Source organism: Onychostruthus taczanowskii, unplaced genomic scaffold (assembly GCF_017590055.1).
Source record: "Onychostruthus taczanowskii isolate IOZ18803 unplaced genomic scaffold, ASM1759005v1 scaffold4, whole genome shotgun sequence".
NCBI lineage: Eukaryota > Metazoa > Chordata > Aves > Passeriformes > Passeridae > Onychostruthus > Onychostruthus taczanowskii.
Genome location: NW_024501459.1, coordinates 3590376 through 3618368, shown reverse-complemented (window position 1 = coordinate 3618368; position 27993 = coordinate 3590376). Strand labels below are relative to the sequence as shown.

Genomic DNA, 27993 nt, shown 5'->3' with positions numbered 1-27993 from the left:
CTTGTACAAGTTAATTGGCTTCTGCACTATTGCACCAGTAAATGGCATATATGTCATTGTTGAGTGGCATATAGTACTGTGGTACATGTCAATGATCATAAAACTTGGTTCATCCTGATCAGTCCCATTTTTTGAAATCGCTTATTGAATTTATTAACTATTCTGAAAAAAAAAAAAAAAAAGGAAAAAAGAGCAAAGCAGAAATGTGAGCTGGCTCATACATGTTTTTTAACATCTTCTGTCCTCTGCAACAAAGCATTCACATACCATATTCTTAATATTTTGTTCAGAGAATTATATTCTTTTGACTTAAGGGTTTTCACTTCTGTGATATTTTCTTCTGAACTTATTTAATTGTCATTAAACACATTACGATCTCTTTTATGTTGAATCCCAGACACCTTGCAAAACTCACTGCATCAGCTTGAGTCCACTTTACTAAATGGTATCACCTATATAAGACCTGTCACTGTCAGACATTATTTGCCATCGGTTGCATTGTTCTCATTCTATTAATGTAAAGAGAATCTACTAAAAAAACCCCCATGCATAGTGATTATACTGAATCCATATTCTTCTGTAAAGGCCCAGGACTTTTTAAATAATAACTTTATATGATGGGCTATTTCCCACTTCACTTGAAGATAACAAAGTGCATCAGAGCTGTCATAAACTTTGAAATTCCAAAGTGTCACGCTGCAGCTAACAATTTTTATGTGAGTGGCTGTGGCTCAAGCCTGATTTGAAAAACATGTGTGTAATGATTCAGATCATGGATTTCTTGCAATGTTTTATGCAGGACAAGAAAGGATGATCTCAAACCTGCTAAATGGAACTGGATATCACATGACATTACATACCTTGATTTCCTACCTAATGTCTCTCTCTAAAGAGCAGTATTTACCAATGATGTATGAGCACTCTGAGAAATCAAACATTTTATAGGGTAAGATGTCCTGGCCACAGCTGTTATTCTGATTTTGGGAAGGAAAGACTGGGATTAAAGGATCACTTCCCTCTCCTGGACCTAGAAAGTGTCTGGAAGGGATTGCTTCATGGTTGCATTGTCTTTTGGGCAGGAGGGCTTTCGTTGCCCTGGAGGAAACACGAAAAGCTGTCAATACTCACAGGATATGGTTAGTGAACACATGATCTAAAATACTGAGCACGTACATGGCAAAAGCTCCTCTGCAGGGTTTCTTATTGCCACTTCTCTCCACGTATCACCCTCATCCTTGTCTTCGGAAAGCCAGCTCTCTATAGGGAGACAAATCTCTTCAGCAGAAACAGGCACTACTCTTTCAAGTCTGACTTCCTCCAGGTACCAGCTGGGATCATTTCCAGTGTTGTCGTGGCCAATGCGGATTTTATATAGCTGCCCAAGATCTCTGAGATTAATCTGTAAAAAAAAAAAAAAAAAGAAAATTAAAAAAAAAAAATCCAGATTTTGATAACAAATTGCATTGTTGTCTTTAGCCATCCTTCTTATACTGGGCGTGCAAGCTAAATGTGCAGCTAACATAGCCAAGCGTAATAAGTTTTGTTAGAAAACTAAGCCTAATATGCAATGAATCCCAGAGACAAAGAGTGAAAACATGTGGAGCAGTCTGCAAGTGTAATTTTATTTACTTCAGTACCACATTATTTAAAGTGAGTAAAGGGTTCAGAGAATGCAGTCGGTTTCTAGACCTCTTCAAGGAATCCATTTTCTAGTGTTATAATCTCTGTTCCTAGACAAATCCTTTAACAAGCAGAACTAAGTTCAGTCATTGCTACACCAAATCATACAGGTCCATGCAGTTACAATCAGCAGAGCCCTATTATCTATTCCTACCAATTATCAGTCTGCTACTTTTCTCATTGACTCCTGTTTTTATGTGCCCTCGTGCCAGGGTTAACTGTTTCTGTAAGTGCTGATGCTACACTGCAGCAAATTTGAACAATAAAACATGGGTATGTCGCATTGAATATCGCAGCCTTGAAATAAGAGCCGCTATGTTTTGGGTAGCAGAAGTATTTTGGATAATTCTGATGGCAAGAATCAAAGAACAAAAGCAGGGTTAACCACTTTCAACCATTTTTTTTTAAACTTTTTTTTTTTATCAGTGTAGGGTTTGAAAGGTCATGGCAATTGGGAAAAAAATCACCAAGTAAAAAAGAACAAAAAAGAGTTGCTTCCTTTACTATTACAGCAATTTTGTACTATTTCACATCAAAACAAAAAGGATAAAAAGGAAACAAATGTCCCTGAGGCAAGCCTGGCACAACTCGCTCTCATAGGCTGAGGGCATGGCATGTATGCTAGTAGTAAAAAGTCTGAATAGAGTCATACTTATGACGATTGTAGTAGGTTTTGCTATATTAAAACAGTATGTTAAAGTGAGATGTGCCAACTGAAGGTACAATTATAGCTTTAATGCAATAAAACCATGTACCTCAAGGATATGCTCTTAACGCTCACAGTGGAATTACAACAACAGACATAAAAAGCAGTCTGACGCTAGCCACAAATGTAGCCAGGACATAGGCTAAGTCGCCCTAATAAATGTCATCCAGGTCCAAAACAGAGACCTCTGCAGTGGGCAAGGGACTAAGATTACCTTGAAAATAAATATAAAATTATATTAGAACTCTCAACCTTTATTGCAAACTGAGTAGAATATGGTATTGGTGAACAACATAGGTGGTGCTCTCCTCTGAGACACAGGCACTGGTTACTATTTGTGGTGCAGAAGTGTTAAAGGAAAATTTTGGAAATAAACCACTGATACCTTGTGATCTTATGTCCGTGATTAAATTCTGGCTTAATCCCTGTTAAGAAGAGAAGCATCACAGCCATCGCAGATTATTGTATGCAATAATCATTACTGTGATTCTTGGTCAGGACCAGGAAACTCTATTAAAGAGTCCCTTTCAATTTCTGAAGCAGCTAATCAGTCATTTGTCTATGAAGCAAACCAAAACACTAATAAAGCGAATCTTGCATATCTATTTTATATACATATATATATGAGTTATATTATGTATTATATGAGTAGGCTCAAAAGTGAAGCTAAAACTTCTTCAATCATATTGATTTATCATATTATGCTAAAGTGGATTTTTTTGTTGTTGTTGTTCCAGAAGGAGGTCTAAGATGTGAGATATGTTTCCAAGTGAATTCCCATGCAAAGACCATGAGCATGTCCTTCTGGTCCTTCTCCTCCTGCTGTGCTCCAGCAGATCCATTTCCTTCTTGTGCAGGAGGCCCTAGAGCTGGATGCAGCACTTCAGGTGGGGTCCCACAAAAGCAGAATAGAGGGACAGAATCACCTCTCTCAACCTGCCAGCTGGATAGTAGATGATCTTTGGCAGATCCCTGATACGACCACAGAAAATATCACAAAAATAAGCACATGTAGGAGAGCTGGCCAAAATAGGTGGGGGGAAAGGAAAGAAAAAGAAGAAAGAAAAAAAAAAAGCAATTTGAAAAAGGAGAGTGAAATTATGAAGCCCATTCATCACCATATCAGCACACAGGGACTTCCTGATACAGGATAACCAAGAGAGCAATCCATCAAACCTAATCAAACAAAGTTCCAAGGTAGAGAACAGAAAGCTCTGTCCAGACTTTTGGGTTTCTCCAGGAGATGTATCTAGTTGCAACTAGTTCAATTAGATTTGTTGACGTCCTGTTCATCATCTCTAAATATGTATGTCCTTGTGTCTTTCTATACTTTCTATCCCTCCCTAACATTCACACTCTAAAAGCAGTTATGATATAACCAAAGTAAGAAAGCTATGACCACGTGCTAAAGGAGAATTTGCCCAAAGTTTCAAGTCAAATATATTTGCTTGCTTTCAGCTAAAGGGAGAAACAGCATCAAGCATTCTTTTCTATTTGACTTACAAAATAAGAGGTTTTTGTATGGTAAATTATGCTGTACTTACAGGTAATGACATATTTCTGAGTCTGAAAAGTCTCAAAAATAATTCAAAATACAGAACACTGCCCATTTGATAACAGGCTTAGTAATATGCTTATATTTTTTGCATAAAATCATTTTTCTGAATAATTGTTTATTAGTGACCTTGAGGGAGAAAAGTCATGTTTATTGTTAGATGGAAATTAGGCAATGGCAGAGGGGAAATCAATTGTATATGACGTTCTGAAAGACATATAATACAATTAGAAATTTATTTTCAGTACCAGTTGCATATTTGGGGCTTGGAACAATGCATCTTGATGTCAGATCAGATATTGCATTGGTTGCCCAGTGGTATTGACTTGCTAGCATGTTATTTTTTGTCAATTGGAATCCCATCAAATGTATGTCAAAATTTGCTCTTGCAGTGAAATGCAGAGGAAAATATTCTCATAACACAGTAGAGCTAACGATATTCTTTTGACAATATAAACAGTGTCTTAAGGTTGCTTCTTCTTTCCCTGTGTTGAATAAATTGCCTTGAACTTCTGCATGACTTGAACACAACCTGGCATTTAGAAATCTACTTTCAAAGCCAGAACGTTCTGCAAAAAGTTGTAGAACAAAGCTGACTTTGTCGCCCTTGTTAGCAAAGTGCTTACAAAAACTGCAGTTTAGCTGCTCTATGCTGTTCCAGCACTAAAGCTGCAAAAGTAACATTCCTTTTTATATGGAAACAGCCATTCTGATAGGCCTGCAATAAAAGTCCGAAGAGGAAAGGATGAGTTGAGGACTAAAGCTTTGCTCTAAAATCAGACAGCTAAGTTCTATTCCTGGATTTGCTTTAGGCTTCCTGAGAAACCACAACATTCATAAACCCATTTTGCTCCACTTTCTCAACTATACATGGACAACATTTACATGTCTCTTACAGGGACATTGCAGATCTCTCTTCATAAATTTTGAGATTCTAGGAAAAAGGCACAACTCCAAAATTCTGTATTTTTTCCTAAAATGTTCTGTTAATTTTGTGTTAGTTGCTACTTCTCTAAAATTCAATCGAGATATCAAAAATTATTAATTGTAATGATGTAATAGAGTTTGGACATGGAGGGAAATTCAAATTCCATTGTGATGTGTCTTACACCAGCCACCTATAGAACATAAAACCTAAACTGCAGAGGTGACAAACAAGGGCATGGAAACACAGATTGAGGTAAAGGGATGTAGACACCAGAAGCATCAGGTATGGTGACCCTCTTAGGGATGACCTGTTAGAGAAATCTTCTACAAATGCCAACTTCTTCCCAGGAAAAGATTTTGCAAAACACCTGAGTCATCATCTACAGTTAACTTGTTGGTTGATTGTGGGTCTCCTTCTGCACTAACTAGTTTGTCTTAAGTCCTGTAATAAATTCCACAGGGAATGGGCCTCATATAGACATTGCTTATGTGACAGACTGCCCGCACTTAATAAGCTTAAAAATATCATTGTGACTACAATGATAGTGGTAATTCTATTGCCTTTGTAACATTGTTCTTCACTGTTACAGGCAATAATATCAACACATCATACATCATGGTACAAGTACCAGTATTGAAAAAACTGTCCACCACTTTCAAAAGGCCATGTTTTCACACACAGCATCTTTGATTTAGTCATATTCTAAATTTTTGCAAGCAGCTAAACTAGACTGACCTGCTAAACAATACACCTATGTACTTTGCTCATTGCTGCTATTTATAGGACTAAATAATCTTCTTACTATAGGCAATGGGAACATTTTCATTAAATCATGTGTTAGACAACTTGGCCTTACTTTTTGAAATTGAAGCTTAACAAAGCTCATATTTTACAATTTGCCTCTAAGCATAATTGAAATCCAGGTTTATCAGCAAGAAGTTCCACCTAAAGAGGATGCAAGGACTAAATTTTAATTAAATTTCTAAATGAACTATGCAAATACACTTTTTGGTCCCTAGCATGCCTGTGATATTTTGAATGGAGTCGGTATGACCTATCTTCATGTACTTAAGATGTTTAACTAAGTGAAAAGTGAAGTTCTTTGTCAGAAAAAGAAAAGGTTCAGTGGAAAGATACTTAATTAAAAGGATGGAAAAAATACATGTAATTACTCCATTTCTCTTTTATTTACTAAAATAAGCAAAATAATATCACTGTTTTCCTGTTGTGTAGATAGTATCCTGCAATCTCTTTGAGATAAACTCAGGCTAGCATGAAAATTATTTGGATAAATCAACACTTCAGAGGCAGCTGCACCAAAATCATAATGTCTAACACACCCACCAGAGAATGTCCCTGACAGACAGTTATTATTTCATGTAAGACCACTTCATTAACAGAATTTCAGAGAAGTCATGTACAGCAGTTGGATTCCCAAAAGAAAGAAGACTCATTGATTGCATTACTATAACTTCTATAGCATCGGCATATAATAGAAAAATCTTTGGAAGTAGATGATAATTTTGAATTGTGAACATGAAGCTAATAACTGTTGCCAAAAATGCAATAACTATTATACCAGTACAGTACAAAGGGTCCACCCATGCTGATTGTTTTTTCCAGATGTCTGAATTCAGCCAATTTGTTAATTGTGCCCAAAAACTTGGTACAGTTACACACTAACTCAAGAATTAGAATATGTCACAGGTGCTCACACAGAAATGTAACAGTGTCATGAAAAAGGGTGGATATAGACATGTAAGGAATAGGATTAAAGGCCACACAAAGATCAGCATTATTTTTTCCTACTTCATACTTCCTTTGGTCACAAAAATAGGTTGGTTAAACAAATACTGCTCATTGCATAGTGACTATTAAAACACTTTCTTTTCCAGTGCACTCAAGCTCTGGAAGAACTCACCTTTACTGTGTGGTTAATCAAATTATGCCTACAACAAGTACAAATATTCATATATATGTGTATATAGACATGCTTGATACTGCAGTACATACTGCCTAATTACTGAACAAGTAACACCACATTCCCCACTCCCATTTCCTGAAGATGAGATGAGCTTGTTTTTCTCCAAGATTTTTTGTGAGCTCTTTATAATCCTGTGTTGTTTCTTGGAACAAGCCAAATTTTGTTTAATGCTCAGCCTGTAGCTGATTAAGATAATTTTACATACTTCTCCCTTTTATCTTAGTGAGGGATGAGATTCATCTTGTTATCCTATGCATTTCACAGACAGTGACAGTTTCAAGTGGAGTAACAGTCATGGGTATGAGTGTTTTATGCTGCCTTAAGGAGATCTGACTAAAGCCTGGGCTTCTCTAAGTATTATTCAACTGTTTCTGGACCTAAATGGTCACTATGGAAGGCAGGAATAGCTGGAAAATAGCAGGACACAAGCAATGACCAGCTTTTAGGCATTGTCAGTCCCATGGTTAAAAGAGTGTGGATAGCTACATTAGTGCTTGTGTCCTCTTTTGCAATCTTCCCACTCTGGAAGGATTCTGAGCTCATTTCAGCCTCTTTTATTTGAACATCACGAGCAAAAGCATGAAAATGGATTTGTTTCAACCTATTTTTGAAACATTTAGTTTTCTTCTCACTGCTTCTCATTTTACTTTGGAGATCTCAGTTTTGACTGCTGAAATAATGACTATGGATCCAGAGTACAGGAACAAAAGAGTCACAGTGAAACACAACTGATTCTTAGAATCTGTAGGGCTGATTCTAAAGGAAAGAGTTTTAATTATTCATGTATAGGTTATTTAAAATGTCTGATAATTTTATTTAAACTGGAGGAAAACAAAATTAAAAACAACAGATCAACTTTTAAGTGTAGCACATTCTTGAGACTCAGTATAGCATGAAGGTGCACCTGATGAACACAGCTCTTAACAAACAAAGTGGAAGTGGAATGAAAATGAACACTTTAACAGTCTCATCATAGGAGCACTATTTATTAAGTTTTATGGTATTAAGTATCTCTTCAAGTATTACATAAGCCCTGCTTTTTTCTTCTCCCTACATTACTTTCTGGTATTTGCCCTAGACCATAGAGTGTTTAAAGGATTGTTTATGTGGATGAACATCATGTAAATGGATGTGGCACTAGCTTTAAAAGTTAGAAAAATGAGCTCATGCAGCAAAAATCACACCAGGGTTGGATTTCAGTTTCCAATGCTCCTAAAATATCATGCATACTTCATGTTCTGTACTTACAAACATGGAACAGCTACCTTCCTTACAAAAACAGCCACCAACCCCAAAATATAATCTAAGGTTAAACTGAAGATTTTGAAGATTTCTTAGGAAAAATTCCAACACTTCTAGTAGTTTAATTTAGTGTTATTTTTTTAATTGATAATGTTTTGAGATTCTTAAGACCAACACCACCCTAAAGAGATTGAAGAGATGATTATGAAGCAAATTCACAAAGAAAATAATGAAAAAAGCCTTGTTAGGGAAATGCTAGGTCCTGCCACTATCACTAAGGCAAGAAGTATTTTGAAAGCAGATCTACTGAACCAGTCTGTGTTTTTACTGGTTCCATTATTACTAGAACAGCAGAACTTGTACCCGAAGGTATGGAATTATTATGTATGGAAGTAATAAAAATTGAGAGATTGCAGCTGGTTTGTACAGAAGATAATAGGCTTACAGTCTTATGCTTAGTTCTCTTTGACACAGAAGGGAATATTTAGCATGACCAAACTTTAAAAGAATATTTTTTGAAGAATTTCTTTATCAAACAGTGTGTACAGTCATAAGAGATAATTCGGCATATTTCAAAGAATGATGATGCAGAATACTGGACTCTAGAGAATATAATTTACAATATAATTAAAGCTCCAATGTCTTCAGCAACCCAGCGTTCTGCCAAAATCAGTATTTTTGAAATACTGAGAAATACTCAGGGACTGTGATGACACCAGAGGAAGATGCAGGAAACAGATCAGAGTTGTGATGAAAGCTGTAACTTATGGTAGATTGATATTCCTCTACTGGAGAAGGAATGACTCTCAACAGAAAGATGATGCCCTAAAAATTATGCCTGAATAGTAACAGAAGTAGAAAACACAGCCCAGAAGTATTTTCTTTGAACACACAGGGACAATTCAGAGCAGAAAAGGAAATCTATCAAATTTAATTCTGTTTTTTTCCTGCTCCCATATTGTTTATCCTTGACATACCCATCTGGTAGGAAAAATGGCTAAGCCACAAGAGAAAATGCTGTGCAGAGTACATATGACTGTTTTGAGGAAACCTAGAACCCAGGACTGCAGTCAGAAACAAGAACTGTCCCCATCACACAGTTGAAAATTCAATGAATTTCATGTACTGCCATCATATGGAAACCTCTAAGGGTAATAGCCTTGTTACATTATACCTGCATTACAATGGATGTTGGCCAGTTTTTAATTTCATTTACATGGACCTTAATCAGAGATAGGCAAGGTTAATGAAGTTACACTTGCTTTATAAAGCAATAGAAGCAACAATAAAATTAAGTTCTAGAATGAAATCTCGGGAGGCTATAAAGAAGCGCCAGCTGATGTACTCAAGTTTTATTAACTTCCTTTTTTCATTATTTTTAACTTTACTGAATATTCATTGTATACTTTTAAGTATCCAAGTAACTACACAGTTAACTATGCTTTCTATCAGACTTGATTTTTTATTAAGGCAATCAAGTACAGTTTGGTACCATTCTCTGTGATTTCTTATGGTTGTAAGTGTGACTACAGGGATTTTGAAACTATACAGTATTTTGATTTTTTTTGTGAGGCATGACTGTGTTTTATTTGTTTCCATTACATTATGCTGATCTCTTCCAGCACCCTTTATCAATTAACAGTTTCTTTTTAAAAAAACTATGCTAGAAAGTTTCTGTCTGGCTGATTTTGGTATCAAAAGATATTTCTGTCCCATCTGTCACTGATTTCCCATCATCTGTCTATTATGCATAAATTATTTAAACCTAAGTGACATATCACAGATTTAACTACTGCAACAGGTACAGTCCTGACCAAGGAACTGCATGAAGTAGAGAAAATGGCAGGAATTACAGGATCTTGTAGAAGTCCTGAGAAATGCCACTTTTCTGAAACACATCTCAGAGATTTTTTTGGTCAGCAGAGAGAAATATCTCCATTTGCTTGCAGGAACAGGACAACACTAGCTTAAATCACATGAGTTAATTTAATCTATGTGATTTACCTCTAGTTTCTAGCCACCCTTCCTCCCCTTTCCTTCTTACTTTTGCCAATAAAAAGTTCACACAAGAGTAGTCTTCAGTGGAAGTCTGAGGAAGTTTGTGGAAGAATTTACAGTTGACCCTTCCAAAGATGGATATGCAACACAAACCATAACCAAGACTATCTTAATACATAAATGCAAATAAAGTTTTTTTACTTCTTCAAATGAACACCTAGTGTAAACTGGCACATCAAGATGCAAGTAGGAAGCAGATTCTGAGAAGCATGTCTGCCCCATGCAGTTGTGAACACATTTCCTGATTCAAAACTTATGGTTGTTAAAGTCAGCCGCTCCTTCAGAAATATTTAATCATCTTTGCATGTTTATTTGAGTCTTTTTTATTACCTCTGTTATCTAGTTTTGAGAAAAGCTGCTTTGTATTTGTTTTGAATTCTCCAGTGTTCATATACCAGCCATACTGTACCTTAAATGTATCTTCACTGTTGGGATTAAACAGCTGCTGTTTCCCAGAACCCAAAATAATAGGACCAGAAGCTTTGTTTTCTCCATAAGCATAAAGGAATACTGTTGCTGTTGTGCCAGCTGTTTCAAAATCCCCAGTGACTACAGTTATCTTCCAGTCTCCTTCTGTAAAGTAAAAAAAGAAAAAAAAATTAAATGCTTTTAAAAATGTTACTTATACATAGCAGTTTGCTTGAAAGATGTAAGTGACAGCATAGTTTGGCCCAAGGACTGTGATTACACAGCACCTAAAAGGTAATGATGTCAGCAGAGGAAACAGAGGATTGGCCAAATACTACATCATTCAAGCTCATCTTAAGCAAGTTATGGATTAAGGATTGAGGAGGTTTACACTGCACTAAAGCCAGAAATATGAATAAAGAGTTAAGTGAGATTTCTAGTGATAACCCTGAGAGTCAACACAGAAGCAGACCACCACCCAGAGGTTGGATTATGACAACAGTATAACCAAGAAATGCAACAAGAAAAATGTCAAAGCATCCCGATTAAGTACAATTTCCTCTCATTTTAGGGTGATGTGACACATCAACAGAGTTCCATTTGCCTGGATGGGGGCATGATACAGAAATCAGCATGAAAAAAAAAGGTTTTGTAGAAAATTCTGAACTAGATTAGAACTCATTAGAAAATCATTTTATATAAAGCTCCCTGGCACTAAAATGTCATCTCAACTCCCATAAAATGTACACGTTATTTAAATATTCAAAAGCAGCTTAATAAAATTCTTATTTTAAAAAAGAACAATTCATAATTGCAAAATGCATTTCTACATCTGAAAAGATGGGATTGCACGCTTCTCCACCCCTCATTGATTACAGCTTTTGTCTGTGTGAAACAAGTTCCACACAGCGACTTGAATTCATTCTGTTCAAGGCAAACAACAAATGAAATACCAGCCCCCAGTCATCTTATAAATAAATGCCATAGTGCACACTGCAGTTTAGTAGAAGGCTGTCTGGTAATGCCTGCATGATTTAAATCTGTTGTCTGACAGAAGATTTTTATCTTGGGCCAGCCTCATTATCACTCAGTAATTTGCCCCACAAAAATTGAACTGGAGCAGGAAGTTTGATTTCCTGTTTTCCAAGTCTTTAGAGGTCTGGCTGATGTCTGGTTTGGGAAGGTGATAGAATTTTAAATACACATAAATACACAGCTGGGAATACAGAAAGCAGCACTAGCTTATTTGTTCTGTCCAATCAAACCTGGCCCACAGACTGAGGGAAGGAATTGTCCCCTGTACTCTGCTCTGATGAGACCCCACCTGGAGTACTGCATCCAGCTCTGGGCTTCCCAACAAAAGAAAGAGGTGGACCAGTTGAAACAGGCACAGAGAAGGGCCATGACAATGATTAGGGGCTGGAGTTCATCTCCTTTGACAAACGGACTAAAGGTTGTTGTTCAGTTTGGACAAGAGAAGGTTCCAGGCAGGTTGACCTTATTGACAGCCTTTCAATATATTAAGTTACTTAAAAGAAAATCGATGAATTTTTGCAAGAACAGGTAGTGATATGTCAAGGAGGAATGGTTTTAAAGAGAAAGAGGGTAGATTTAGATAAGACATGAAGAATTTTTTGGTTTTTGGTGGGTTTTTTGGTTGGGTTTTTTTTTTTTGGTTGTTTTTTTATTTTTTTTTACTTTGGTTTTTTGGGGTTTTTTTTTGGTTTTGTTTTGTTTTGTTTTTTTACTGTAAGGATTGTAAGACACTGGAACAGGTTGCCCAAAGAAGTTGTGGATGTCCCGTCTCTGGAAGTGTTTGAAGCCAGGTCAGATGGGACTTTGAGAAACCTGGTCTAGTGGAAGATGTCCCTATCCATGTCAGGGGCTGTACCAGGCATCTTTAAAGATTTCTTCCAACCCAAACAATCCTACAATTCCATAAAGGAAGTGAAGCATCCAATTTTCACTAAAAAATATCAGACTCCAGCTTGTAAGAAATTATTTTGTGCCTTTGAAAATCCTCATCTTCACAGCTTTCTCTATAGATTCACTTCCTTGATAAAAAACCACAGCACCAGAAAACAAAAGGATAAACATCAATTAGAAGAGTGAAAAGCCTCTATACACTGATGGTGGAAACAAAGAGCATAAGGCAACGGCATCCTGCCCCATAGAAAAAGAGCTTGTTTACAAAAAATTCAGCCTTTTCCATTTTCAAACAATATAATGCTAATTTCTTAAAGACAAAGAACCATTTGACTGGATAATAAGTACAATTCCATTTACAAGGGTTTATGAAGAATGGTGCAGACAAGGGGTAAAATATGACCCACTAGTCCTCCTAAAATTTCAAACACCATTCAGAAACAAATACTCATTTCAAAGCAGGTAAAATGTATTTTCTTTTTGACATGTTCATTGATTAATTGTGCCTGAAGTGGTTTTAATGACCCTTTCTATTGTATTACCCTCTCAAATTCTGTCTGCTGTCTTTTTTTAAGCAATGAGGTTCTGAAATGATGCAGTTGTTACTATTGAGGCTGCATTTTCTAGCTAGTTTAGCTCCAACCTCCCAAGTATAAGTTCAGTTTTTGCACACAACTACCCCTCTGAAGGTAAAGTAGGGACTCAAACTTCCCCAAAAACATAATTAAGAAGAGTTTTGATTTGAACTCCTCTATATTGAATTTGAGGCTTGTTTCTTTTTTCCGGAAGTAGAAAGGACTTGTGTTTGAAAGACTGTGTGGGTATAGGAATATAGTCCTTAAATTTCTAATCTCTCAGATGCCAGAAATTCTCATTGCAGTGCATTGCATGCTTCCAAATAGAAAAGGGAAACAGTAAGTATTACAAAAACATAATTCCTGTTAGCATAAAAAGCTGGGTTGTTCTGGTGAGGTAAAGTACCAATAATTTCTTAATGACTGAAGAGGAACACACTTTGAGGGAAAAAGAATACAGATAAAGGTGTTATGACATAACTTTCTTTTAGCATACATAGAGGAAAGATGCAACCTATCACCTGGGGTACTGGGGACATCAGAAAGTGGTAACTTGACACAGATGACTGTCTAGACATGTGTTTTGTTTTGGGGTTTTTTTTCAATTTCTTATATTATTAGAAACATTACAACACACTGGAAAGCTCTACTTCCTAGGAAAATAATTCTGGGGTTTTTTTAAAAAGCAACACAGAAAGAAAATGCAATATGGGAAAAGAAAATACAGAAAGAAAAGCTCATGGGGAAAAAAGGTAAGTGAACTCTTAGATCAACCACTAAACCAGCAATTGCAGCAGCCCCTCTTTCAAGTCTCTTTCCCACTGATCCATGTTTTACCAAGTGTCCCAAACAAGAAGCTATTTGTTTTACACACTTTTGCCTTACTCTGATTGAGATTTTTGCACAGCTTAAATGACGTAGACCCAGCTGTAGGTGCAGAATTTGAATTATGGAAGGGAAGGTCTCTCAGGACAGGCCATGCAAAAGTGAGGTGTGTGGAACAGATAAAGCACAAAGAATGATAAACAAAGAGCAAATTACTGCCTGCTGGAAAAAACATAGAAAGCAAGAAGCACAAAAATACTTGTGATTCAAAAGAAAATCTATAACAGAGTAGGATTTTAATATACTTTCTAAAATAACTGGGCAAAAATTTTATTGTTACCCAATTGCCATAGGAACAAGATTTAGGACAAGGTATTTGGGTCTTCACGGATATTTTCATTGATGCAACAAATTTTGAATAAGCATTTTCAAACTTTCTCACAATGGCTTCTAGATCATTGTTCATCCTACAGCATGGAGCACTTCTCATAGCTGAAAAATTCTAATGCGTTATTAAGAAATTAAATTTAATCTGCTCTGTTTGCCAGGACAGAGAAGTCAGCCTGAAGAAATATGAAATCACAAGTAAAACAGTAAATGAAAAACTATTGTTCAGAACAAAACTATATACAGGCCAGGGAAAATAACCATGTTTTAACATGTTAACTATAAAAAACTGAAATTTAGATAGATCACCAGTAAGTACTAGAAGAATAGGAATTTTTCAAAAAGCAGAAAGAAAAATAACGTTATGGAAAGAAAAATGACAGAATTAAAAGAAAGCAAAAACAAAGTTATTTATTAAATTAAAATGTGCAGTTCAGAGTTTACTGAAATGTTCAAATAGTGTGCTATAATTAATGTTTTAAAATAAATACAAGTGGCAACAGATGTGTAAAGCAATTAGTTCTGAAACAGAAACAGTCTTCATTAAAATCAGAAAACAAGAACAGTATTTACCATTTGCTTCTTGCATTTTCAGCTGGTGATTTTTTTTAAGCTCTGCAAAAAAAAAAAAAATCCATTAATAAAGGATCTTTATTTTAATATTACAGAAAAAGTTTGAAAGAAGAGATCAAAAAAGCATTTGGTTTTTCTAGCCAATATAAAAAAACTCTTTCTCATTCGTTCCCTCACTACTTTCTCATTATCACCTATACCAATTATATAAATCATGTTCTCTCAGAAATATAGCAAAGCAAGCTGCAAACTCAGTTAACTCTGATATTTACAGTGTAAAATCTGCCCAGATTTCTTCAGAGGAAAAGGATTACTAATTATTGTTTTTACTTCCATAAAGTTACCATAAATATTACCTTGAGGGTAGAGCTCAATTTCTGAATGGATTCTACCTTGAGACATAAATGGAAGCCACCTAAGAATAAGAAAGAAAATAAGAAATCAGGTAGGAATCAATTTTTATTTACATTACCATATAACTGAACAGTCCATATCTGATTTTCATGCTGAATACATCTAACACCAATGGGTCCCCACTCCTAAAATTTTAGTACTTATGTTACAGTAGAAATTATTTGACTCAACAAAGAAATTTCTTTTGTGCAAAAGAAAGAGCTACGTAGGTGTAAAATACACTTGTATCAGATTAAGAGACTCATATGGCACTACTTGCTTGTATAGCTAAACAGAAGAATAGAGCACAGAACATTTTTTTCAGTACTATGGATTGAGAGGTAAGTATAATTTGTATGTATCTATTGCAATATTTCTTAAAACTACAGTTCAGTGTTAAAGCAAAGACGGAACTAAACACTTCTCTTTCTTATTCCTCCTATAAATTGAGGACAGGTAAATGAGTCTCAAAAAAGGACAAATCAATGAAAACATTCTTTATGTTTCCTAGTCATGTTACCCTAGGTTATGTATAATTTTGAAAACATTCCATTGAGAACATGGATTACCAATGGCTTTTATTTCCTCTTGCTTGGTAAAAAAATCAGCTATTTTTTTACCAGAAAAGAAATGCAGCAATCTTCTGGTCTGGGCTGTAGTTTTTTTATTTTCTTAGTCCACTTCCATGGACTCTCCAGAAATTACCTAAATCATTCAGTCTCCTATGAAACCTGTTGGGATTCCAATACAAGCTGGGCAAGGAAAGTCCAGAGCAGCTTACAAAGTTTCCAATTTTTTGTCTTGAAAGCAGTACTTGGCAAATTCATATAAGAACTACACCCTAAGAAATAATTTTTCTCTTACTAAACTACTTATTTCTATCACTCCTGCTAAAAACTGATGGCACGGGTATCTTCTGAAATCCCAGATGCTAAAAGGTATCAGTAACTAGTAAATACTATGTAATTTAAATTGAGTAGAAAGTGTTAGATGTTCAGAAACTAACACCAGGTTTTTAAGACAGATAAAATGCTTGTGTTCCTTTGGTTAAATGAGTCAAAGACAGAACTTTTTTCATGTCCTGGATCAGAGAATAGCTCTGTAAAATAAAATAAATGTGAGGCTGAAGATTACTGAATTAGATTTCTGAAGAGCAAAAACCTTCTTCCTCCTTGAATAGAGCGCAAGTACATTTTGGCCAACATGGAAGCTACACCTGATCCCCACCACTGACTTATTTTAATCCCTTTTCAGTGGAAGGGTTTCCTTGTAGGGAAGTTAGACATTAAGAAACACTTGTTTCTTTTTAACACTCTCTATCACAGAATAATAAACATCTGGTGTTATTTATCACAGAATTAACACAGCAACGTACCCTGCCATTTATCATTGCTAAGCCATATTGCTCACTAGAGATAGCTCTGACACAAAGAAAATTTCACCTATATTTTTTAATAAAGGTAGCATCTATAGCTAGCAGCAACTGCTGGTCTGCATCTAAATCTGCTCAGAGAAATCCTCAGTCTTATATTACTATTAATAAGCATCTTACTGGTTGAAGAAAAATCTCAGATTTAGAGAGTTAATCAAGGTGTGAAAACACCTTTATTCCTGTTTTTGAGGATGTGACACCAAGAATTGCAAGAAGTTGTTCAAGGTTATGTAACGTATTCATTAAAATCCAGACAAAATATCTAGGCAACGTGCATTTTTTAAATGTTATTAATTAAATGTTATTTATTCTGGTGCCTTGTCACATAGTCATATTGTTTCTCATCACTTTCTTTATTTGACTTGAGTCATGCATATTCCCAGGAGAGAGACTGTAAACTGGAAACTCCAAAAGTGGGATTACCATATTTTTCTAAAAATGCAAAATGTAGTATTTATCAATTGACTTTTAAGATGCTCATTTAATAACTTAAATGGAACATCTACAAAATAGTTCCAGGCATCATATTTGTCTCTCTGACCAGGCTGTAAAGAGTGTGAATGCTAGTCTTGGATGGAAAACCTTGTCTCTTTCCCATTTAGAAATACACTTAATTTAGAACATTTCAGGTGCTTTATCTTTCCTTCCTGAAAGGTAAATCACGCTTACAGCACTGATCCTGTAAGATAAGGCTGTACTCTTAATTCTAGCAACACAGACTCAATATAAGTGCTTAACCTTTGCTACAGACCATACAGAACATTAATTCAAGCAATCTGTTCTGGAATAACACATTTTGTGGATTTCATGAAACTGTGAAATAATAAAAAAATGTCTTTGCCTGAAAAACTCACATTTAGTATATCAATTGACACGATACTTGTAGCGATACATATTGAGGAATATTTTAAAATATTGCTATAAAACTACCTTTCACAATTGAAAACATATTCTGAGTTGCTCTCGGCTTCTCTGACGATGACTTTATCACAGTACCAGTGCTGGGACTTGGTGCTGGCCTCACAGCGCAACAGCACCTTCTGCAGCTTCCCAAGGGACACAGCTTCCACTTCAAACACACTGACCTGGGAGACAGAGGAGACAGCAATCTGCAATTTGCCACCAATAAGGCAGCCCAAAAACTGAAGTGTGTTAAAAGCCTGATCAATTCCCACAATGTACAAAGATTTCAACTGGTTTCAATGACAGCTGGACTGTATTCAAAGAGTTTGGATCTGAAGAGTTACATGTCTTTTGATGAAGTGTCACAGTAAGTAGGAAAGCACAGCCAAAACCAGGATGAAGTAATAATCCCTCGAAATATTGGGCTTTTACAGCCATCATCCAAAATGCTGCACACAACCCTTTAGTATTGTTTCAATGCCTTACCATTGACATTTCTCTAGGTAAGAAGCAGTTAAATCTGTTATTTCCTTTGTTGGCATTACTTTAGATCAGACCTTCTCTTAATTTTCTCTTTTTGGTTTCACCTCCTCTACTTGCATTTTATTCTACTGAAAGAAACTGAAATCTGACATGCCATTTTGTTTCCCCATGTTATTCATTTAGGCTTGTGCTTATAGTGGGAAAAGATTGTTTTCATAGAAGCATGAAGCAGATCAGGTCCAGGTTGATAATTTTCTGTCCCAGTGAAAAGCATACAGCTTTCTGTCTCTAAATGTAATAGTCCAGATCATTCTTCTCAGTACAAAGAAAATGAAGGAAAGAAATACACTGGAAAATTCATATCTGTAAAGTTCTCAGTCCTCAGCAAATGGCAGAACTGAGACTGCCTGTGCAAGATTACTTATCCCTTGTGTATAGATAATATATGATCACAAGCTAGTCTCCCTGAAAGATTCCTGCCTCAAAGTGTGCTCAGGAGGACGACAGATTTTTCAGTATCTCCTTTTGTCTTCATTATCTTTATGTCTCTATGCATTATTTACTGCAACCACCCAAAGAGCTCAGTGAAATAGAACTGATTTCCCCAGTGACTTCACCTTTGCACTTCTCCCATAGCATCCTGGCTTCCTGCAACTGCTTAATCTCTTTTTTAAAAGGCCATCTGCATAATATTTCAATTTACCTACATAGTTAAAGTGCAGAGTCTGCTGCTAAAAGCTGTGAAAGATGCAGAGCGGTGTGGGTGCTCAGCTGAGAAACAGAGGGGTTAATTTACTGAAATATTTAATATTTCAAAGAGATTACTGGGTGTGCAGAGCAGAATTCTATTTGAACTCAGTTACAGCTGTGGTTGTTCAGAGAAGTTAAACTGGTTATGCAGCAATACATAGGTATGAAAAATGTGGTCACTCAGGAAGGTTTTATTTTAAGCAATTTGCCCAATGCAGAATATCTGTGGCAGGGATGGAATCAAGTTGTTCAAGTCAGCATTCCACTATCTCTGCCAAAAATTATATATCCCAGTCTCTGCTTTGCTGCTCCAAACAATCCACTGTCTTATTCACCCATTTCCATAACAAAGTGCCCTTTGAATCAGTCCCCTTAGCCCTTGTGTAAATAATATGCTGAATTGACAATCAAGCTGGCTAGAATAATGCCCCCCAGAAAATTCCACCTAAATTCTGCATTTTAATTTGAATAGAACTTTATCTCTCATACATTAGTAACAGCATAAAATATCTATTTTAAAATAGTATAGATACATTTAAAGTTTTCCCAGTGGGTTATGACTGTTTTTAGCACTTTAGGTACTGCTTTTCATTTGGTAATTAAGTGTTCCACTAACAGATTGATACCAATGGTTGTACATACAAGTGTTAACCCTCAATAGACCACAAAGGAAGAAACAGGCTCAATAGAAAGTCACAAGGCTAGTGGCAGAGTTAACATTAAATTCAGTAGTTCCTGGAATTTAACTATACTGCAGAAAATCAGGATGAGGTATATTTTACTTTTGGAAGAGCTAGGAGGTAATAAATTTAAAGAAAAATTACTTTAAGTCTGTCCTGTATTAATCACAATACTTTACTGTTACACATCAAAAGGAATACATAACAAACAGACCTACTAAGATCTAAAATCGTGGAACAATTTCTGTGCACTCTTTTGGAGCCAGCTATAGCTCATCATACTTTAAAAGGATATGTTTTAAATTCATAGGCAGCTCTTCTCACCATCTGAGGGTGAGGCCCTCAAACAATTTTTATTTCCCTTTCCCTGCATATGTTTTCACTCATGCTATTAAATCCTGGGTCAGTAGAAAAATATTTTCCTTAGTTCTTAAAAGATATTTAGCTAAACTTATGTCGTTTGCTTTATTACTATTTTTAGGAACCTGTATACCTGTATACAATTATTTAACTATATTCACAAGGCTAGGCAAATTGTTTTTCAGACTTACCATTCCTCTCTGAAATGGCACTGGTGTACCAGTCTTATGCAGAAGTCTTAGACCAGAATCTCCTCTTTTTCCATAGATGCACAAATAAACTGCACAGTCTGTGTCAGCTTGCTCCAAGTCACCAGTGTGGACATAAACACAGTATAAAACAACTTCCAGAAATAACCAAAAGAAGAAAATGCAAGTTATATGGAATCACAACTAATTTTAATCGCTGTTGTAGCTGAATGCTAACAATGACAGTATGTCTGATCTGCAATTAGTTTTCTGGAAGATACTCTCCACTAATCAGTCAAATTATTTGCTTTTAAGATTGCTAGGACTACAATTTGGTTGGCATTAACACTGAAAAACAGGTAGCCAATATATAAATAACTGTACACACATACTTGGATAGATAGGTTTTCCAGCTTCCACTACTGGAAGTTCACACAGAAATTCTCTGTCATCACGATTCTTTGATAACCATATGTTTGCTGGAAAATTCAGTGTTTTCTTGCTCCTTAGATGTTGCAGTATCACCTGAAGGAGAAGCAATTCCAAATATAACTCACTTCCAGTGCTTTGTTTCTCAACAGCAAAACATAATTTTGTATATATATTTTTTTTCTATCTCAGAAAAAAGTAACACAATCAGTAAGTATGGTATACAAAATTGAAGTACGAAAATATCTTTGTTTTGGCCACTAGCATGCAACAAAAAAACCTGTAGCTGTAATTTGAGGGTTTGCCATTTGTAATGTCCCCAGGTCTGGTTTCAGCGAGTAAACCACCTCTATGTGACACTGCCTGGAGGACTGAGACTGAAAACTTTCTGGTAGCTGCTGTTACATGACACTGAGCTTTTGGAAGATTTGGAAATATGGACACAGATTTTTTTATTTTAGAATGAAAACAGGATGAAACTCATCATCTACATCTTTCTGAACTTTGACAAGTAGAGGACACATTGGAATATTAAATCGATTTGTATTATCTTTGGCTTTTCTACAGCAAAACAAAAAACAACCTGGGTACCATCACCATCTATAAATTCTTAAGATGGTTAGAATTCCAATTTCTAGAGTTATTTGCTGCTGTACAGTAAGATAGCTGCCTCACTTGTTTCCTATAAGTACAGCACTCTTTATTATCTTTTATGAAAGCAGTTTTTGTTGGCCTTGAATTACCGTACTTACTACAGGGGTTTTCCAGAGGTCTTGACTAGCAAAAGGAAATAAAAAATTATATTTCTGCAGTTGTGTTTCTGAGTGTGCATATAATATGCATAAGCTTTGCAAACAAAATTATGAAAACAAGTACTCACATCCAAATTCTAACACTTAAGGAATCAGGGCAATAGATGTCTTTATCTCACTTTTCTAATAAAATATTATTTAAAGTAAAATGAATACTGCTTTCAACACCAAAGCATGTATTTATTCTAATGTGAAATACTTTGGCAGTACTGATTGCTAATCTCTAATATTTATTGGCAGTGCCCCCCCTGCTGATTCATAACAATTGCACATATTAACTGCTTTTTCAGAAAAACACAGCTTTCAACATGATTTATTTCTTGATCTGAAATGAAGTTTTTTAAATCCTTTGGTTACCCTATGAAATTTGGAGCAAAATATTAAAGAAACATTTAGTAACCACCAAGCTGGAAAGTGGAATACTTATGCTCACTTTCAGTTTTATTACAGTCTCAGTTAAGACCTTCAGGTTAATGTAAAAATCTGCTATTATTGCCTAATTCTTATTGTCTATTATATTCTTAATAATTGTCTAAATCAAGCTTTTTAAGATTATTCAAATGAAAAAGAGTAAACTTGTTTCCTTTACAAATTCAACGCAAGAAATAGAGAAAAAATTATTATCCCAGTTCTAAAATACATTTTATATGGGTGTCAGCCTTAGGAAGCATTTGGAACAAATTTTGGTTTTGGTGAACATCCCTAAATTTCTAGAGAAAATTAGAATTAAAACAAAACAAAGAAGAATTTATTCATCAAATTGAAAACAAAACAAAACAAAAACAAAACAAAACAAAACAAAAAAAAAAAAAAAAAAAAAGCCAGCAGCTTTTTTCCCTTGAAAATATTCGTAATTATGAGAAATGGTGGGTCCTGTTATAACTTACTTTGTTTACCTTTCAGCAAACTTTGTTCATTCCTGGCAAGTTATTGTCATGGAATGATTGATGCTCCATCATTTTCAATTTTTCAGAGCTGGAATTTAAAGCTAGGATCTCCCTAACACACTGAAGAGTACAGAAACACTAAAGAGTATGGTAAATTTTCAGAAAGCAAAATTTGGTCAAACACATCAATACAATAAAATTGCTGTCTGAAGGAATTAGGAATAATTGCAAAATAATTCTGCATATTTCTATCCCTTAGGAGATGAACTGTATCAGTGTTTTTGTCATCTCTACAGCAATCTAAGAACAAAATTCAGCAACAGCTTATCCCAATCAGCATTTATAGATTCATAAACATATGTCTTTACAAAAAGATGGGCCTTTATTTCACATAAATTTAATAAAACAGGAACAAAATCACCGCAAAAGTCTCACCCTCTGTAAGTCCCACTCGGGTTGTTCATTTGGTAATCCATCAAGTTCAAGTCTTATCTTGTAGATATTCCCAATGTTGTCTATTTTAACCTGAATAAAGTCAGAACATTACAGTATAAAACTACTTAGAACTACATCTTTATCTTTGCAATTGATTCTAGATTTATCGGAACCATTGTAGTATCTGAGTGTTCAGAAACAATGCATAATATTTGATAGGCAGATTTGAGGTTATAGGATTCAAAAAACACATTTCTTCTGTTTTGACTAAGTGGATTACTGTCTGAGCCCTAGTTTGACCAGATTACAGCCTAGTGGAATCACAATACTTGCCAGGAGAATGATTTAACAGGTATTTGAACTCTTCAAAGTTTCAAGAGTCAAAATGTTGGTGAGGGTTGTTCATGAGAGAAATGAGCAATACAAAATTACATCATATAAACAAAATTACATCCTCTGACTACAAGTCACAAATCTTTCATAATTCTGCACCAATGACTGTAAACCCTAATATGTCAACATGAAGGATATAAAATTTTTGAGACCTCAAAGAATAGCTCTCAAGAGCTGGCAGAACATCTGCAAAACTTCAGAAGTCACTGATGCTATATTTGCTTTCTGACTATGATTTGCATTCATTTGCCCTTTCAAGCATTATGTGTGCTCTTACTTATAAAAACTATTCTATGCAACCCTGTCTTCAAAACTTTAAATTAACCCTCACTTATCTAGGGTTCATTTGAAGTTTAATCACTATTTAAAGCAAGCATAAATAATTTTAGATAATTTGTAATGTACCTTTAGGAAAGGAAGAGTGTGTTATTATGTTATTTCTCAAATAATAATGTTATTCATAAAAGATTGGTAACAGCCTATTCCTTTCCACAATTTACATCCAAAAAGCTATTTACATTGGACAAAAATTATCTTCATTCTCTTAGAAACACTACTATATTATCCACTCTTTCTTTACTTTCATTAACAAAAAGCACTCATCTCGTTTCAGAGTTCAGAATTACCTCATTTCTTGTATCAGCTTTTAGCTCTTTGTGCTTTTATGTAAGAAAATTTCATGTTATAGTCACAGCATTGTCATGCTTTAGTCAAAGATTTCTAAAAGTAAAAAACTTCTACTCTGGATTTCCTGAACATTGAAATGCACATTGAAATTTCCTAATGGTTGTTTGAGACAGAATCTGTGGGTTTCACACGTGTTATTTTTGTTGGTATACTTGTTACATCCACCTGAATTCCATTAACCAAATAAATGTGATCACCAGGCTTGCAACACTGATGTGACAATGTAGTTTCCTTCTTTTCCATTGCCTTAAGAAAGTAGCTTTGTTTTGCTCTGCCAAGTCATATCCTTGCTTATTCTGCATAATATTCCCTCTAAAAGTAAAAAGTAGTCTTATTGGAGCTAACCTGGAAACTTTGGGATTAAAGCAGCAGTAAAGTATGGGCATATATTCAGCTTGAATGCAAAAAAAAAAAAAATTATTGTCTTTCCCCCCATTTCACACATTTCACACAAACAAACTAACCTACTTCTCAAGCAATATGGGGTCTGGTCTTCTCATTCACAGAGCTGGTGCTCACTGCATATATAAGGCTATCATGTCATCTGTTTATTCTAATAAATCCCTCTTAGACTTTTAGTTAATAAAGATAAAATGTTGCACATAATTTCATGTATCAACACAACACAAAACAAAATGTGCTAGACTAAGAATGCAAAAGTGTTTTCTTCCTAAAAAAGTATAGGTCTTCCAGAAGTAACACTCTGGTAGTCTTGATTTTTCTCATGCACTGTCTTAGGAATGATTAAGCAGGCAATGAAAACTCACATGGGTAAGGTAAAATAGGAAAGAGTAGACCGCATATTGAATGGTTTTAATTCTAAAGTTAGTTATACTCAAACTTTTCATAGTTGCACCTGTTGCTGATAAATGTAAGGTGAAAGAACTTTAAACTGACTCCTAATTGGTGGATTATTTTAGCCTTTCAGAAACTGCTTTCTTCCTAGAACTCCTGGCCAGAGCTATGATTAAGTTGATTACTTTAAAAATAAAATTTGGTATCATCTGTTCCAGAATATATCAGTGAAAACATAAATGTTCAGAGACAGAAGTGGTAAGAAGAAGATGTAACTTTTTTATGTCTTACATTCCTATCCTCATTTCAAGATATGTTCAGTTAAACAAGCACTGCATAAAGTTTAAGGAGAAAAAGAGAAGAAAGAGATCTTGCTCATAGGCTTTTTCTTTGTGGATTTATCCACTGCAGACTAAAGAGTGAAAAGCACTTCAGTGGCATTTGCTATTTCATGCCTGAAAGCTATAGTGTCAATGTGATGTAAAAAACCCCTAGGAGTAGCCCCAGGTGCTGAGAGAAAGATCCTGCTCTCTCACAAGATCAATATCTGCAGCACACAGCCATAATGGGCCACATCCATTTTAGAGAAGAAAAATTGGTCCATCTCTTTTGAACATATGGATTAACTTTGCAAACATGCCATTATCCAACATTGCTTATAAATGATTTATTAATTAAGAGAACAGGATTCCCTGTGGATCATAATCTATCACCTATATGCTTAGAAAATAAACATTATGGTAGGTTGTCTCCTTGCCTATGCCCTATTCATAGAGAGAATTATGATTATTAATGTCATTGACAGTATCAATCTTGGAATGTACTAAGATTGTATCAGAAGAGTTGATGAGTCCAGAAAAAAATCATTAAATATATAACTTCTGCTTTAGCTACTGAAGACAATGTTACATGAATCTCAGACAGAGATTTAAGCAAAACAGAAAGCTCCTTTGGTAATTTCCTCTCAGCCTACCTAGACATAATTTCCTGATTAAAATAGAGGTGGGGTTATTCTTAAATAAAAGCAGAAACCCTGTGTTTTCACAAAGTGGTAACACATAGATTTCATTGGACTTTTAGTTATTCCACAAGTAAACATTTCTGGAATTTCAATCACTTGTAATATGACAACTCTAAAATGGCTTTTCTTCTTTAATTGAATGAGTTGCACAGCATACATTTTATAGTATGCTTTGAAAACTGTATGCCTGAAAATTTAATTACTAAAGATCCCTAAACAATATGCAAGTCTTATATCAGGCATGGTTTGTTTCAAAATGAATAGTTTTTAAAGCTGGTTTCAAATCAATTGCCTTAAAGAAATCAATTTACTTTTATGCAGTAAATATAGGAGCAAAACATTTTTTGTTTTCACACGACAGGATAATCCTTGGAAAGGTACCTATTAAAATAATGTTCTTAGCCTTCATTAGCTACCTGAAATTCATCTTCCTGCCTGGGAAAAAACAGCTGCTTCCTCTTGTCCTTGCCAAGAGTTATTGGTCCGGTTAATCCTCTGTCTCCATATATCCAAAGAGCAACACTTGCTTCAGTTCCTGCATTTCCTGTCAGTATTGACACTTTCCATTCATCATCCAAAGGAAGGGGACTCTCACCACCTTGGGGATTTCTCATTTCCTCTGTGAAATACAGAACGTTAGTGGGAGATGAAAATTGACATGAAGCTGCCAGTTGCTGTTGTAACTTCAGCACATAAGGAGGCCATAACAGCAGGGGGATTGTATTTTTTCATGGCAAGTGAGATAGTCTGAAAAGATTGATTTATGTTTCTTGTCTAGACCAAAATGTACTGATTAGTTGAGCTACAAGAATCAGCTGGAAAAAGAACAAGTTATCTCTCACACACACCATCATCATATTCTTCATACATATTCTGGAGCAGAGCAAGGATGCTGTGGTGCAGAACTCTGACCATTAAATTGATATTTCTGGTTTCTTAGTCTGACATTTAGAAACAAGTAGAATTTCTCCTCTAATGCCTTGTGTTGGGACATCATTAGCAGAGTCACATGTCTAAGAACACAGACAATTTTCATTTCAAATTTAAAAATAAATCAGAAAATTAACGTTCTTCAAGTTAAATATCAACTAAATACTGTAAAAAAAAAATACCTCAATATAGACTTGCTTAACCATACTTATGCAGTGCCATCATTTGGATTAAGACCTACTCTGCATGAATGAGACAATAGCAGCACAGTAACACTTTATGAATAAATTTCACAGCTCTAATGGCTAAGAAAATATAATTTTGTAAAATATAAGTTTCACTTTAGAACAACTTGGTGATCTTCCATCTGCCCTTAAGAGAAACACACATACATGCAGAGACATCAAATGACACCTCTGCACAGGAGATATGGAAAAACCAGACTCTATTAGGGAAAAGGAATTTAGTTTTGAGTAATTTAACCAAAGTGGAATTTACAAACTTCAAATGTCTGGAACACTGCTTTTCAATAACGGGACCATTGATCAGGGAGCCCTCTCCAAAAGGGGGAATCCTTGCTGCCAGGAATTTATAGTCTGTTCTGATACAAGAAGCAGTTGTAAGTCCCAAATTTGAAAATATGAACATACATATTGCCAATATATTCTGTCTTTTAGGGGTTTCCACATTACTCACATGAGCACTTTCCATGTGACTGCAAAAAGAATTTTTAATATGTGACCAATATGAATCTGTTGAAGAATTCCCAATGCATCACTGTGGATGTTTCTGCTGTACTGTGTAAGTTATGTAGTGGTATTAGAGTTCTTTCCTTTTTTTGTTTGCTTGATTAAAATACTGTACTGGTTTTCTCTGGATGGAGTTTTTCCCTTCACTTGTTACACCACCCTTACATCAAAGGAAAAAACCAAACACCCAACCAAACAAAATCAAACCAAAACCAGACAGAAAAACAATTGATGCAAAAGCTATCACTCACTGCCAGCAGCCCTTTTTTCTTAAAAGTTGTACTCAAAAGGAATTATACAGTTGGTTGGATCATCAGGTTGTCCTATATTTAAATCAACATGGTAACTAAAGCACCAAAACTGAATTATGATCCACTAGCATTAATATCTTAACTGATGTGAAATATTTACACAAGGAATTGCAAAGGACTTAGGATCCATACAAAGTTCTACAATAAATAATGACTGACTTCTGGAATCACAGGAAATTGAGCACTGGCAAAGATTACAATATTTCGTTAATCAATTTTTAAGAAATTCAGAACTGTAGTATCATGATTTTACAGCAGTGCCTCTAACAGTAGAATTATGACTTTGGAATGGTCATAGAGATTTAGAATAGGCATTACTGGCTGGTTTTATTGTATTCTTCATCATGACTGAGAGCAAGTTATTCTGACATGGAAAAGAAAATCAACACACTAAAAACAAAGCAAGAGGCAAACATCTAGAGTTTACCTGAATAATAACTTAATTACACTTGTCTTTCAGTGCCTGAAATAACAGAACTATAGCAAATTGCTTTGGTATGATAAATAT

The 27993-nt window shown here is 35.2% G+C and overlaps 1 protein-coding gene across 1 annotated transcript in view; it reads right to left on the bottom strand.

Annotated features, from left to right (window-relative positions):
* Positions 1-27993, bottom strand: part of RP1 (RP1 axonemal microtubule associated) — a 162759-nt gene that overhangs the window by 95370 nt on the left and 39396 nt on the right. The window contains 8 exon segments of the mRNA XM_041412898.1: positions 1174-1399; positions 10563-10726; positions 15204-15262; positions 17603-17757; positions 20040-20191; positions 20429-20561; positions 22600-22689; positions 25912-26114. Of these exon segments, the coding sequence (XP_041268832.1) occupies positions 1174-1399; positions 10563-10726; positions 15204-15262; positions 17603-17757; positions 20040-20191; positions 20429-20561; positions 22600-22689; positions 25912-26114 (1182 nt within the window).